Here is a 16,678-nt window from a genome sequence, read left to right as displayed (position 1 = left end):
TAAGGAAGGGAAGACAGGGAGGCAGGCCTTTTATACTGAACACATCTCTCTATCTCTGACAGCAGCCTCGCTCAAGGCATTGCCTTTCTTTTATGAATGTCACAGAGAATAATACCACCACCAGCATTATAAAAATATATAAAAAATGAAAAAGTGAGAACTTCCTACGAGAAATTTGCCTTCTCTTTTGTTAAGCAAGAAGGTTTTGTGAGGCCATGCTTTTGGATGTTATGAATATATTTCAAATTTTAATGCTGGCTTTGACTTAATCAGACATTTGTTATGTTAACAGGTTATGTTAAGTGTCCTGGGAATGATGTAAGAGCATAACACTCACTGGCCACTTTATTAGGTACACCTGTCCAACTGCTCGTTAACGCTGATTTCCAATCAGCCAATCACATCGCATGTAGACATGGTCAAGACGATCTGCCGCAATTCAAACCGAGCATCAGAATGGGGAAGAAAGGTGATTTAAGTGGCTTTAAACATGGCATGGTTGTTGGTGCCAGACAGGCTGCTCTGAGTATCTCAGAAACTGCTGATCTACTTGGATTTTCACACACAACCACCTCTAGGGTTCACACAAAATGATCTTAAAAAAAGAGAAAATGTTCAGTGACAGGCAGTTCTGTGGGAGCAAATGCCTTGTGGATGCCTGAGGTCAGAGGAGAATGACCAGACTGGTTCCAGCTGATAGAAAGGCAACAGTAACTCAAATAACCACTCGTTACAAACGAGGTATGCAAAGAGCATCTCTGAATGCAAAACACGTCCAACCTTGAAGCGGATGGGCTACAGCAGCAAAAGACCACACAGAGTGCCACTTCTATCAGATAAAAACAGGAAACTGAGTCTACAATTCACACAGACTCATTAAAATCAGACAATGGAAGATTGAAAAAACGTTGCCTGGTCTAATGAGTTTCGATTTCTGCTGCAAAATTTGGGTGTAGGGTCAAAATTTTATATCGACAACATGAAAACATAGATCCATCCTGCCTTCAGGCTGGTGGTGGTGGTGTAATGGTGTGGGGGAACACCACAGCCTTCGAGTATTGTTGCTGAGCATGTCCATTCCTTTATGACCACAGTGTACCCATCTTCTGACGGCTACTTCCAGCAGGATAACGCGCCATGTCATAAAGAAAAAATCATCTCAGATTGGTTTTTTGAACATGATAATGAGTTCACAGTACTAAAATGGCCTCCACAGTCACCAGATCTCAATCCAATAGAGCACCTTTGGGATGTGGTGGAACGGGAAATTGGCATCATGGATGTGCAGACGACAAATCTGCAGCAACTGCGTGATGCTATCATGTCAATGTGGACCAAAATATCTGAGGAATATTTCCAGCACCTTGTTGAATCTATGCCACGATGGATTAAGGCAGCTGTGAAGGCAAATGGGGGTCCAAACCGGTACAAGTAAAGTGTACCTAATTAAGTGTATGTGCTACACTTGAGAAGCTATTTCATAATTCAGATAAGAATTTTTTACCCAAACACCAAGTCAAGCATTATGTTCAGATAATATTTCGTCTGCCATGCCTGTTGATTTTGAAGCAAACACATAATTAGGCAGCGTTTGGCAGAATACGATCAGCACTTCTACTTCCAAATATTAATTTAATCTACAGTTCAGAGCTTCATATGTATGTTCTGGGAACACCAATATGGCGCATTGGTCTGTTTTTGTCTTCCATCAAGTCTTTAATTAATTAGATCATTTTAAGAGTCTCGAAGTGTCACTATCAGACAATTACATAAGGGATAAAGTACAACCAGCAGCTCATTATTGCAAATTAAACCAAGACACTTGATCATGACACATGCAGTGGAGTCTGTAGGGGGTTATTTTGAAATATTGAATGGCTGACTTTACATTACACTCATTAAAACGTAAGTATGAATAGTTCACTCACACAGGCTTATACTGTACATTAAGAGGAATGTTTTGAGAAGCAGTAGTGCATTATTATCAGTGTACAAGGGCTCTCTGGATCAAGGAGAAATTACTGTCTGTTCATGTTGTTTTCATCACTGAAAGCTGAAATGGTGCTTTAGATGAGTTCTTCCTCATAAAAGAAAACAAGATTAATAAAATATGAAATACTTGGTCTCAGTAGTGTGAAAGTTATTGAAAAATAGTGCAGAAGAGAAGTGCCACCTGGTGGCGATTAGAAAAAGAGCAACTTTGCCTATTACACTACAACAAAGCTTAGAAATAATTTCAAAATAATATGGTTTTTTAAATTTCAACATCACTTTTCAAGTCACTAAGCAGCCACTTGGAACACCACGAGCAACTTCCTAGTTCTGTACTTGCTAATTTTCAAAATCAGTGAAAATTAAATCACACTTAACTGAACTAAACTGAGCTTAAACTCCAAAAACTGGACTAACACAGCTTCAATTTACAAGAACTTCTTTGTTAAGCTGCTTTGCCACAATCTACATTGTAAAAGCGCTACAGAAATAAAGATGAATTGAAAATTTTAATAAACTGTTTTTATTTTTGCCATGTCTGAGATGCACTTTGATCAACATTCATGTTTTTTAAGGAGTTATAGAATATAGATGACCTTGACCTTTCATCCGAAAACAAATACAATGTACTTACTGTGTATTTAATGTATCAGAACAATTCTGGTGCTCTTTAAGTGGGATATGGGTATTTGGGTTTGGTATTTGATATGGGTTTAAGGGTGGGTTGAGGTGTAAGGTATGGTCAACAGTGTAATTATTAATTTAATCAATTATAAGCACAATGTAAAAACAAGCATATACACAATAAGTACTTTGTTACAAATTATTAATTTCCGTGTAAGGATAAATTAGTTAAGGGCACTTAATATAAAGTGGCAGAAGTATAGCTCACAAAATGTACGTCATCATTTATTAGTTTCAAACCTTTATGAGTTTCTTTCTTCTGTTGAACGTTGTTACAATTTTAAAGATGGTGATTCAAAAGGGAAGGAGAGCAACATTAATTTTGGGGTAAACACATAAGCAAACACACAATATCAACAAGTGAGGGACAAACTAAGACTAACTAAATGCAATAAAGTCAGTTTAATTACAAAGATAGTGATAATAATAAGTGCAAAAATATGTATATAAAAAGAACAATAAATTAATAAATTACAGACAATGAATGGGACATGAAATGATTGAACAGAAAGATAGGAGAGTTGGAGAGATGAGACACGGGCGGCGTCCAAACAATAGAATTAAATAAAACAAAACAATCTATTCTACTGGCCCAACCTCTACCCGGACTTTCCAAAAAAATAAATAAATAAATAAATAAATAAATAAATAAATATATATATATATATATATATATATATATATATATATATATATATATATATATATATATATATATATATATATATATATATATATATATAGCAGCTATTGAAAAGAAAATCTTTGCGTCTATTACGCACTACCTAACCTATACTAATATACGAGAAAAACAAAAGTACAGCGGGTGGAGCACGTCCCTTACCTACTGTGTCCAACAAAAGTGATATTCAAAGTCTACGTGTGCACAATGTATGTCGCGCGACATTCTTACCTGTCCTGTGCGCAACTGATGGTAGACAAATGGAGAACAGACAAATAACAACAGACATATACCAAATAGTAACATACTAAAACGAATTGCAATTTCACTGACACACAACACAACACAGAAACTCAAGTATCCCATGCCTCGCGAGCAGCGTCCTGTCACCACTTTTATACCACGGTGGTAGCGGCTGAATTGGAGACCCTGTGGTGACATCACAGGGTACACGTCAAACAGCTGGGCAGCGGTAGTGATTCTGAAGTAATTCTGAAAAATTTTGTAAACCTGTAACCATTGACTTCCATTGAATTTGGTTTTCCTACTATGGAAGTCAGTGGTTACAGGTTTTTAGCTTTCTTCAACAGAATAAAGAAACTCATAAAGGTTTGGAACCACTTGATGGAGATTAAATAGTGAGTACAATTTCATTTTTAGGTGAACTACCCCTTTAAGTTGCACTGGTACAGTGTATTGTAGGAATTGCCAACGAAACATTGCATGAGTCAAATTTTTTTGAAATTTAAAATCAATTTTCACAATATTTAGGTTTTTTAAAACCTCAGATTGCAGTTTTTCAAAAGTTTTCTTGGCCAAATTTTGTCCAAACCATACATCAATGTATGTGTGCATCAGTGATACACTGTAAAAATATCATGTTTCATATTTTATGATTCATAAGTGTTTTCTGCATTTATGGTTGTAATATGCATTAGGGGATGCTGATCTCTACTCTGTCGACTTTTGATGTTGATATATAACACCAACCCAGACAATTTATCACTTTAAACTATTAAAAATGGTAATAAAAGTCCCTTTTTTTTTACTTTTCAAGGTTAAAAATTGTTGAAAGAAAGATCCAGGTCCCATAATGCAACTTAAAAGCATTAATAAACGGGGGGAAAAAAACATGAATCACAAAATACGGAACACTGCTAATTTACAGATTAGCTTATTTAATCAGCATTCAGAGGATATATGAAAAAAAAAACTAATACATATGACCCATATTTTGTTGTACAGGTTCACATATGATCTAAAATTTTATTAAATCTAATCTTTAACCTCCAAGGGCTTAGTGGCCACATACGTGGACGGCACATTTTAGCTCTTAAGTGGCTATTTAAAATACTTTGAATGTTTTTTATTTTGTTACAGACATACAGTGTCATCCTGCATCTGTTTTGCAGCATATGAAATGTCCCAAACAAAAATTTTAACCGTCCAAAATGAAAAAAAAAAGAATAATTTACTCTCTGATAGTTAAAACATGTTAAAAAAAATCGATGTTAAATATGCATTACAAAAAAGTCAGGAAAAAGTGTTTTATGTAAATTTAGACCATATATGTGGACATCATTTTTTCTAAAAGTACATCATATTAAAAAAATTATACTTAGGTTTTATTCCAATTAGGTTGCAATGAGCCCAATTAGCAAAGAGAAATAAAAAAATGCATGTAAAAAACACCTTGGGCCTTAAGAGGTTAAGCCAGCAAAAGTTTCAATATCAACTACAACGCTGTACTGAACAACCAATCTATTAATTCCAAATCTGTTCCTGCATCACAAAACAAAATAAATGATGCATACTTGAAACAAGAGCCACCAGAACATAAATGCTGTCAATTGCTCTTCCTACGCAACATAAATATTTTAAGCCGAAACTCTCTGCGAATTCTCATCACCAGACTGATCTCAACAAGTCATTTCAGACCTCTTGCAAATATTTGCAGACATCCGCGTGGCTTAAAGCCGTGGCGCAGCAAACATCGGTTTCATTCCTGCGGCCCTGTGCCAGCCTGAGCCCTTCAGATTAATGAGGACGATCCCACGGGGAGCGATGACCAAGCATTTCATTACAGACTAACAACAAAAGCTAATTCAGCACACTCCCTCATAACCGTGATCCCTTCAGACAGCAGTAAACACTGCCGCTTCGTGGAGGGAATTAAAGATGCTTTGCTGCGCTCCATGCATTATATTAAGTTCTCAAGAGGCTCCTGACAAGCTCTGTGCGGCAGGGAGTGTGTTTGTAAACTTGTATCATTGAAACAAATAATTAAAAATTGATCAGGGTCTGTTGAGGTTCATTTAGATTTAGCTCGGAATTAATCTGCAAACTAGCTATCACCTTTACACAATTCTAATGCAATCTACAAGTAAAAATATACACAAAAAATGCTGGGTTTTGTTGTAACTGATGAGACCAACTCAAGCTCATTCTGAAAACGTACCCCTATATTTATTTCTGGAGAGCGCCAAATTTGCTTTTTTTTTTTTTTTAGCAGTTTTTGTTTTCGTAAATCCACTGTGGCCACTGTGTTTGCTTTTTGAGCTCTCAAGTTTTACTTGTGAGTGCCATTCGTGTCTGCTGTTCTCGTGTAAACCCACCAGGGGCTGCTGCCAACTGATTGACTGACCCACACTCCTCTTATCCTAAACCCAACCAATTGTGTTTTCAAAAGCACCCGTTGACCTGCCCACCCACTTCCCTAAACTCAACTGACACATTCTCACCCTGTTATTATGGCGGTGACGCAGTGGTGCAGTGGGTAGCACATTCGCCTCACAGCAAGAAGGCCGCTGGGTCGCTGGTTCGATCCTCGGCTCAGTTGGCGTTTCTGTGTGGAGTTTGCATGTTCTCCCTGCATTCACGTGGGTTTCCTCTGGGTACTCATGTTTCCCCCACAGTCCAAAGACATGCGTTGCAGGCTAAATTGTTCTAAATTGGCTAAATTGTTCATAGTGTGTGTGTGTGTGTGTGTGGATGTTTCCCAGAGATGGCTTGTGGCTGGAAGGGCATCCGCTGCGTAACTTGCTGGATAAGTTGGCGGTTCAATCCGCTGTGGCGACCCCAGATTAATAAAGGGACTAAGCCGACAAGAAAATGAATGAATGAATATTATTATGTTCTGTTTTTGTCTTACCTGCTTTCTGAAACCGTTCTTAGCCAGACTCGAACCACGTCGTTGTGGTCAACACCTCTCTGCATCTCAAGTCTGCCGATGTAAGGCGAGCTAACTGGACCGCCCCGTATTGTTCATTTTATAGATAAAATGCAGCTATATGCACTGTACCTCAGGCTACATAATTTGCGATCTCCAGAAATGTACATAGGGCAACGTTTTTATAATGAGCCTATATTGGATGAGACTGGACAAAAATATGGAGTTATCAATGGAAATGTTCTAAATCACAGAAATGGAGGGCGTCCGATTGAAAGAGTTTAGTAAGGTATTTTATCACACCCTCCCAGAAATCACATCATGCTGGAAATGTGTCTATATGCTGCAAAAAAATGTAGAAATCAAAATATGAATCACTTTCACGTTTTCTGGGACTGCTCTGCTATTAAAAACTATTAGAAAGAAATTAAATAATCAATGCCTTAAAAAATTTTGTTAAATCAGTAATGCCCTTTGATTGTACTATTTTATTTTTTGGATGTAGGTCAAAAATGGACAAACCAGCCTGATCTCATCAGGGAACATAACTATTTTATGTTTTGTCACTTTAGTGGCTAATTCCTATTTTGCTGAATAAATTGGCGGTTCATTCCACTGTGGCGACCCCTGATTAATAAAGGGACTAAGCCGAAAAGAAAATTTATAAATGAATGTAGCATTCAAACATTGTAAAACCTCTAATGCATTTACTGTTCACTAGGCTCAAATGAATGCATATTTTAAACAGATGTACCACTTTCACTCAATTAAAGAAAATCTTCTCGACTGTTGAACAATAGATCACAGTTTTTATTATTATTTATTCATTTTTGCAATCTATATCCCCAAATTTCACTGATTTATTTAGTTTTTGACTTAAATAGAGCAACTTACAACATTTTTAGTGCTGTGTACAAATTGAAACACACATCAAAAGTAATCCTGTCTGTCTTGTGTTATCTGCTGCTGTTTTGCGCTGGTGTCTCTCTGCATTGTGAGTGAAGTAAGCGTTGAAGGAATGATGCAAGACAGAAATGATGACAGAATATACTTCTTTACCTCTCTACAGGTGCTCCAGCAGCCTGTCTTTAAATCATCTCCATATTTCCCTTAGTGTTGTTTATAGAGGTAAAAAAAAAAAAAAAATCAGCAGCACACAGTAGCTGTCAGATGAAGTAGCATTTGAGACCATAATAAATAATCCAACCCATGCATCCATTTCCTAGAATAACTATCTTTAGAGGTAGATATCTCTTAAACATGACTCTATTAAGCACAAAGAGCTAATTAAATGTGATAAATCTTTCTAATTCACAATTAGATTCTCTGTTGCAGCTTTTTTGTCAATACATCAGCAGATTTCGAGTTTATGTGTGTTTGGGATGTGCAATGCGGTATCTCTGGGTGTTAATGCAGTGATTTAGACCTCTGTGGAGGCACCAGGACCTCAGTAAATATTAGTCTGGCCCACACACATCAGTACTGCGGCAGAAAGTTAAACACTCTTCCTATATACAGTAACACCTCCTCTACTGCTGAACATGTGGGCGACTTCCTGAGCTCTTCCTCAAGAGGCTTACTCATGTACAGTATATCTGTATTTACTCAGGTAAAATGTGCAAAAGATTGTATCATTAGCTTGTCCCTTAAGCAGGAACTGTACATCCTTGGGCTTAATCAAAAATCGATATTTAAGTGTTAGTTGAAACTCAAAATGAAAATGATGACCTTTATTCATCTTCAAAACACAAACTAAGATATTTTATATTTATATTTATAATTAATGTTCTCAACTCGCAGCAATACAACTTTACAAGTGCAATTGCTTGTATTCAATACTTCATTGTTATTATAAATTTCCATTTTCCAAATCTGCAATGCCTGTATTTTGGCTTTTTTTTTTTTTTTTTTTTTTGTGATCCACTTAGAATCCAATTTGGAAATCTTTTTTTTTTTCTTTATTGGCATTGATTTTTTTTTTTTTTAATTCAATTAGCAATAACATGAATGTGTTTTAATTTCTGTAATAAATATGGCTGTCAAGACAGGATCTTGATGGTTTATTGTGAGTATGTTGTTTACATGAAGAAAGCTGTGTTACAAGGCAAACAAAAATTGTAATAAACAATAATATTTTTAATTTAAATAGTTTTTGTCTTGCGTTTACATAAATTTTGCATTTGAATAGCCAAAATTACAAGTTTCAGTCTTTTAAATGCGATTATTCACGATTAATAAACAGATTAATTAGTTAATTATTTTAATCGATTGACAGCACTAATATACTTTATATATATATTTATATATATATATATATATATATATATTTTTTTTTTTTTTTTAATATATATATAATTCTCTTATGAAGACTAAATAAAATAATGGCAAAAGTTTGTAGTTTGTTGTGGTTTGACAGCACTGAGGCAAACAATCTCTCAGCAGCCATCAAAAATGTTCATCAGTTTCACAAAGTAAAAGCCTCAAAACAAGAGAATCATCCCAAAGCATTTGAATAAGACGTCGAGATAATCCGCCCATTCTCACCGCTGCAGAGAGTGAGGATTGTTAGAAGTGTCTTTAATTGCAGTGGTTATATTCAACACACAGTGCTAAATGGAGGGATGGAAGTAGGAGGATCAATTCACACCTTCTGCAGTCGGTAATTTTCAGACGAGGCCAATTATGATATTATTAGAGAGCCTTACTGTGAAAATGGACCCTGATTAAACATTCCTCACTTTCTGCTTTAGGCTTGAAAATTTGACCTTGACATTTCCCCTGTGTGCCTGTATATATTATTAATATAAGCATATATATTTACATACACAGAGCTTGGCATAAATGAGTACAGATCTCTCTTTTAAATTTATTTTTTTACATGCTTTACAATAATAGTTTTTGTGCATACATTAGTCAGATTCAACGCCAAAACGGGAATTAATCACTGTCCAAAAATGAGCATACCCAAATTAATATGTTGGGAAAAATATTAAATATAATTTTAAAGGGCCATGAAACCCCCTCGTTTCAGCAGGGTGTTTTCACACCTCTACTTTGGAAAAAGTCAGAAAAGTGGGCGTGTCCAGCTCTGTTTAGGGGTAGTGTCGGAGGAATTAAAGTGGGAGGGTGTGGGAGTGTCTATTTGGGCACGCGCGAGTTTCAGAGTCAAAATACACAGACAGGAGAAAGTGATGGTGTTTAACCTACATGGACATCTGTAGTCGAATTATTTGCCAAAATATTAAATGGTGGACTTTAACTGCAGTTTGGCTCTTTCATTCAGGGAATTCATTCATGTCCCTCGCGACAAACGAGATATTTGATTCGAGGAACTGCTCTAAGCGTGTATTTTTCATGCAATGTTTGATACCGCACAGCGAATGAGAGAAAAAAACCTCCGCATTTCCCGGAAACTTAGATGCACACGGCAGGTAGCGTCAGAAAGCCGTGTGTGTTATTCCGGTCACTAAATGCGGTAAAAACCCTACACGAGGTTAAAGTTTGGTTGTGATGCTAACGTGTTTACACTCGGTGACTCGGTGCAATAGTTAACTTAGTTCGATACGAGCAAACTGAATAAACAAAGAGTACTGGTCGCTCACTTACCAAATCTGTAGAGACAGGACAATAACCAGTAACTAGCGTCTTTATGAAGAGAATACTACAAGCGAATCCAGATCTCAGCGTTTGGAGATGAGAACAGCTCTCAGGTAAACAATAATCCTCCTTAGACACTTAAGTTATTGTTGTCGAGCGTCGCGTACACTGTTAATCCACACGTGACGCCAGCTGCGCTCTCACAGAGAGAAAATGAAAACAAAACTTAACGGCAGCAAACTATAAAAGCAACACTTCACACTTGTTTTGCCATCACAACGTGGCGTCTCTGTCGTGAAAACACTGTGACAGTAATGAATATTAATGAAGTTGCACAATAGAGCGCTGATTGGTTTGAACCAAGCTTTACTCATGCATTAATGCATCACACTGTAAGACGTAATAAGACTCACTCTGGCACAGACACCCAGTCTGCACGCTGGAATACAACGCTGTCATGACCGTGACGCAGCTTTAAAAATTCGTTTCAAAAGGAAGTACGAATTTGCTTGAAATAACGCAAAAACAATCAATTTACACTTTTTAGTGAAATATAGATGTCCTAATAGTGTTTATAGCAGTGTGGGACACATATACGACTGTCAACAGCTCAAAAAATGTGTTTTGGTGTTTTGTGACCCTACAGAAAAAACTATTGTTTTTAACTTGTTTGAATTTAAATGTATTATCTTAAGATGTTAGGTGACCAAACTCTTATTTTAATGGAAATAATTTGTTTTCTTTAAAATAAATGCACCATATAATGCACCATATAATGCACCAAATAAATGCACCAATAATTATTGGATATATTCAATGAAAAATTGATCAAAATATATAGTCATTTTCAAAAGGGAGTGTACTTTTTTTATGGCAAAGAATATGTTAGTTTGATTACTTTTAACATGAAATAAATTTAAGAGGCTAAGAAAAATGCTCATTGTAGAATAAAATTCCAGATGGCACATGGGGGTTGTTGCATCTGAACTTATATTTAACACTTTATAGATCTCGTAAAAAGGCTGCATTTGTTTATTTGATGAAAAATACAGTAAAAACTGTAATACAATCAATGTAATTTTATTAAATCAAACTAATTCTAAAGTATATTTTGAAATGCATTTTATTTCTTAGTTGCGAAGCTTTATTTTCGGCATCATTACTCCCTTCATATTATCAAAAACACACAATGATTTGATGATCAAGAACCATTTTTATTCTTATTGCCATGTTGAAATGAACAATAGTTGTACTTTTAATACAGTTAAACTTTATACTTAAAATGCAGTAACTTGACTCAAATGACCAAAAAAGAAATATTCAAAACAAAATTGCTCCATATAAGATTTAATGTCATTGAAATACAGTGAATATATGACATTTATTTGCTTTCTTACCTCTACAGTGAGATATTTGTAGAATTCCTTGCGACTTCTTAAATCAGGCATTTTCCCTATTGACGTTGATGCCTAAAAGAAAAGAAAAGATTCAATGGGGGGGAAATAAGACTCAGAAACCACTGGGTGGCACTAGTGATCTTCTTTTGAAGGCTTTACCTGCTGTGCTCACGTAGTAACATTTCAGATGTTTTCTCAAAGTACACATCACAGCAAAATTAACCTTGCCAAATTCTTTAAATAAGACGTTGAAGAAAACCGTACAAGCTCAGAAACTTATATAAACCTTTATGCTTTCTAAAAGTTTATAAAAGCACTCTTTCATTTTGTGAGTTGCCGCCAAGGTCACCATTTCATTCATTCATTCATTTTCCTTTGACTTAGTCCCTTATTTATTATTCCACAGTGGAATGAACCGCCAACTATTTCAGCATATGTTTTACGCAGCGGATGGCCTTCCAGCTGTGACCAAGTACTTGGAAACACCCATACACACTCGCATTCACACACACTCACTCATACACTACGGTCAATTTTGTTTACCCAATTCACCTATAGCGCATGTGTTTAGACTGTGGGGGAAACCGGAGCATCCGGAAGAAACCCACGCCAGCATGGGCACTGCAGAACATGCAAACTGGCCCAAACGGGACTCAAACCAGCGATGTTCTTGCTGTGAGGTGACAGTGCTAACCACTAAGCCACTGTGCCACCCTGTTACCATTTCAACAGAGTAAATGTTAAGAATATCATTACTGTACTTGTAGAAAACAGTATATAAAAATAAATCAATCAATAAATAAATAAGAGAATCGATGAAGTGACAATCAGACTTTCAGAATCAGAATTTATTGACATGCTTCAGAATACCACTGCAAAAGCCTTTTGATCTTATTTGTTTATTCATTATTTATTAATTTGTTTTAGTAATTGTTTAAATGCTGCATTCCTCTCTGAAATCAAACTAATGCTTATTTACTTTTTAAACATCATGCCCATTTAACTACACAATTGCATTTGATCAACAATAAGAAATCAAACTAAACACTTTTACTGATTTCTCAAATGCAGCAATTTGGATTTAACAATTATAAATCCAGTGTCCTGACATCAGATTATGCTACCAACACTGTATTTGAATGGTTCTGAGGTTGGGGTTAGGAAGTAGGTAGGTTAGGGCGATATTACAGCTTCATATCACACTACTCCACATTTAAAATTTGCACTGGTAGTAAAATATGATGGGTAGCACATTGCATCATCAAAATGTGCTTCCTACTTTTTGAATGGGAGGTAGGACAATCTGACAAGGAACACCAGTGTCTTTAGAAAGTATAGAGCTATCCTTGATAACAATTTGGTATTTTATACCAAACATGACCAGCAGAGGAGAGCATAGTCTTATGTATTGATTAATGACAAAGTGTGAACATGACTCTAAGTCATATTTGGACACATAAGGCATTATATATATATATATATATATATATATATATATATATATATATATATATATATATATATATATATATATATATATATATATATATATATATATATATATAAAGGACTAAAACTAAAGGGTTAGTCTGCCATAACAGAATTCTCCTTTATAACTCACAATTCTGACTTAAAAACCTACAATTGTGACTTTATAACTCGGAATTCTGACTTTATAACTCAGAATTGTGACTTTGTAACTCGGAATTGCGACTTTATAACTGCCAATTCTGGCTTTATAACAAAATTCAGACTTAATAACTCAGAATTGCGACTTTATAACTGGCAATTCCGACTTTATAACTCAAAATTCTGACTTAATAACTCAGAATTGTGACTTTATATCTCGCAATTCTGAGTTTATAACTCGTAATTCTGACTTTATAACTCGTAATTGCGCCTTAATAACTCACAATTGCGACTTTATAGCTCAGAATTCTAACTTAATAACTCAGAATTGCAACTTTGAAACTCAGAATTCTGATTTTATAACTCGAAATTCTGACTTAATAACTCAGAATTGCAACTTTATAATTCAGAATTCTGACTTTATAACTCGCAATACTGAGTTTATACCTTGCAATTCTGACTTTATAACAGAATTCTGACTTAACTCAGAATTGCGACTTTGAAACTCTAACTCTCAATACTATATATATATATATATATATATATATATATATATATATATATATATATATTTTTTTTTTTTTTTCTTTTTTTTTTTCCTTTACATTTTTTCTGTTGGTTTAAAACAACAATGTATATTTAGAAAATACAGTTTTTGGAAACTGTGAAACCTTAGCCATGTACATAGTTAATGTGATGAACTAAACCCACAGCTTCTCTGCTAGACACAAATGTGTACTTAAGGAAAACTAAAAAACAATCACATTCAGACAAACTACTTAATAGTAAAAAAAAATAAATGCTAGGGCTTTAGAGGTTAGTTTTAACAAAATGCTTTTCTACAATTTGTTTTTACATGCATTTTATATTTCTTACAGTGACATTCAAACACTTTAAAAGATATTTCAACTAGAATTAAAATCTTACTGTTTGTACAAAACACAAAGGGTACTTTTGATTACCCACTGTTCTTTAAGAGTAAAAGTAATAAAGGGAGCTTAAGTACTGTATTAGTCCCTCTAAAACAAAGCATACAAAACCCAGTCCACTAATAATTACTCTAATAACAATTAGCTTGCCTATAAAGTCAATCCAAGACCCGTGAAGAGAGGATGCCAAACCATCGAGGACTTCGAAGACAACACATACACTTACACTTCATTGAACATGTACACATAGATATCACCTATAGCCTATTATATATATATATATATATATATATATATATATATATATATATATATATATATATATATATATATATATATATATATATATATATATATAACTTTAACTGTGTATAATAACTTAAAGCTATAGTAACTACTTAATTAAAGTTATTAAACTAATAACCTTATTTTTTTCCGAATTTGATTATAATGTAATAATGTGCACCTTTTGCAAAAGCTGCTTTCAGTAATTATTGTGACAACCGCTATACAAATAAACTTGAATTGTATAGTGTGACTACTGTTTGCTATTCATATTTGTGAGAAAACAAAGTAAATAAAATCACAAAATAGCACATTATAATTCTATGCATATTTTGTGTGAGAGGACCGGCTGCGCAGTGCTGTGCTCTCTGTAAAGCCAGATGAAATGATGCAGTGACAGTGAAGCTGAGTCCTACCTTTGCCAATTTGACTTTATAACGGCATCAGAAAGGACCCTGCAGGAGGAGGGAGACACGTTTAGCCCATTATTATCCGCTTCCCGCGCTCACGCTTGTCTGTGTCACAAAACTTTTAAAGTAAGCACCGTCTTTAGACTGTTTAAAGCGGCTAATGAGCATTACCTCAGTCATTGTCTGCTGCTGTAACTGCTCTGCGCATGCGCGTCTTCGGTTTCCTGTGCACTTCATAAAGAGTAATCCACTGACTGTCCACTTTACTCGAATTTAAGACACGCACACCTGTGGGGTCTCGTTTCTTAACGTACAAGAAACGCTGTTAGAAAACTGATCGCACTGAATGCATTTAAAAAAAGAAAGAAAACAAATTCAGCCGTTTACAGTTAAATAGACATTAATATAGATAGACAACCAATTTATTGTTCAAATGAGTTGTGGAAAGTTGTTTTTACTTGACAACTTAGTAGGCTACTAAAGGAAACGAGAAAACAGCTAAAATGCTTACCCTACTGAAAAAAAAAAAACAGCTTAAACCAGCCTAGGCTGGTTGGCTGGTTTTAGATGTTTTTTGGCCATTTCCAGGCTGGTTTCCAGCCATTTCCAGCCTGGTCTTAGCTGGTCAGGCTGGGGGATGACCAGCTAAACATCTTGTGGGGCTGTTTTGCTGCAGGAGGGACTGGTCCACTTCACACTTCACAACATAGATGGCATCATGAAGAAAGAACATTATGTAGAAATACTGAAGCAACATCTCAAGACATCAGCCAGGAAATTAAAACTTGGTCACAAATGGCTCTTCCAAACAGACCATGACCCTAAGCATACTGCCAAATTAGTTCAAATGTGCTTTAAGGACAACAGAGTGAATGTTTTGAAGTGGCCATCACAAAGCCCTGATCTCAATCCTATAGAAAATATGTGGGAGTTGAAAAGCTTGAGGAAGGATACACAAAACATTTGACCAAAGTTATACAGTTTAAAAGCAAAGCTAAAAAAAATGTATGTAAACTTTTGACTGTCTAGAAATCATCAAAAAATTATCATATATATATATATATATATATATATATATATATATATATATATATATATATATATATATATATATATATACATACATACAGTTGAAGTCAGAATTATTAGACCCCTTTGAATTTTTTTTCTTTTTTAAATATTTCCCAAATTATGTTAAACAGAGCAAAGAAATTTTTTACAGTATGTCTGATTATATTTTTTCTTCTAGAGAAAGTCTTATTTGTTTTATTTTGGCAAAAATAAAAGCTGTTTTTATTTTTTTAAAAGCCATTTTAATATCAAAATTATTAGCCCTTTTAAGCTAGATTTTTTGTCGATAGTCTACAGAACAAACCATTGTTGTACTATAACTTGCCTAATGACCATATCCTGCCTAGTTAACCTAACTAACCTAGTTAAGCCTTTAAATGTCACTTTAAGCTGTATAGAAGTGTCTTGAAAAATATCTAGTCAAATATTACTGTCATCATGGCAAAGATAAAATAAATCAGTTATTAGAGATGAGTTATTAAAACTATTATGATTAGAAATGTGTTGAAAAAATATTCTCTCCGTAAACAAAAATTGGGGGAAAATTAAACAGGGGGCTAATAATTCAGGGGGGCTAATAATTCTAACTTCAACTAAATATTATATATATATATATATATATATATATATATATATATATATATATATATATATATATATATATATATATATTATTCTGCCATGACTGCATGTAAATTTCTGGTTTTAACTGTACATGCAGAACTCTTTTTTTTCTATATCTTTTCGTGTATCCTTGTGAACCGAATTGTCATTAAGTTGTTAGCCAGGCTGTAGCCTATTACTGTATTCTGCACATTATAGGCTATTGTATT

At 34.7% G+C, this 16,678-nt stretch overlaps 1 protein-coding gene and 1 long non-coding RNA gene across 7 annotated transcripts in view; both read right to left on the bottom strand.

The window, feature by feature from the left end:
- The window catches only part of plppr5b (phospholipid phosphatase related 5b), a 107,178-nt gene extending 92,196 nt beyond the window's left edge, over nucleotides 1-14,982 (bottom strand). For 4 of the 6 annotated variants that reach the window (XR_015524268.1, XM_087307993.1, XM_087307992.1 and 1 more), the window contains exons 1-3: nucleotides 14,946-14,982; nucleotides 14,781-14,819; nucleotides 11,522-11,593 (exon numbers count right to left, since the gene is read on the bottom strand). Coding sequence is in view for 4 of the 6 variants with exons in the window: in XM_087307993.1 (XP_087164119.1) it covers nucleotides 11,522-11,572 (51 nt within the window). In the remaining 2 variants the exon portion in view is untranslated. Of the gene's footprint in view, nucleotides 1-11,521; nucleotides 11,594-14,780 lie in introns of all 6 variants that reach the window. The other 2 variants (XR_015524267.1, XM_087307994.1) reach the window with 1 other exon arrangement.
- On the bottom strand, nucleotides 4,100-8,669 carry LOC147831108 (uncharacterized). Its single transcript, XR_015525236.1, has 3 exons — nucleotides 6,100-8,669; nucleotides 5,273-6,058; nucleotides 4,100-5,217 (listed from the first exon to the last, which is right to left on the bottom strand). It is a non-coding gene; the product is annotated as an uncharacterized LOC147831108 (long non-coding RNA).
- Nucleotides 14,983-16,678: the final 1,696 nt, after the last annotated feature.

The sequence above is a fragment of the Danio rerio genome, chromosome 24 (genome assembly GCF_052040795.2).
Source record: "Danio rerio strain M-AB ecotype USA chromosome 24, GRCz13ab, whole genome shotgun sequence".
Classification (NCBI taxonomy): domain Eukaryota; kingdom Metazoa; phylum Chordata; class Actinopteri; order Cypriniformes; family Danionidae; genus Danio; species Danio rerio.
This window is presented reverse-complemented; position numbering and strand designations above follow the sequence as displayed.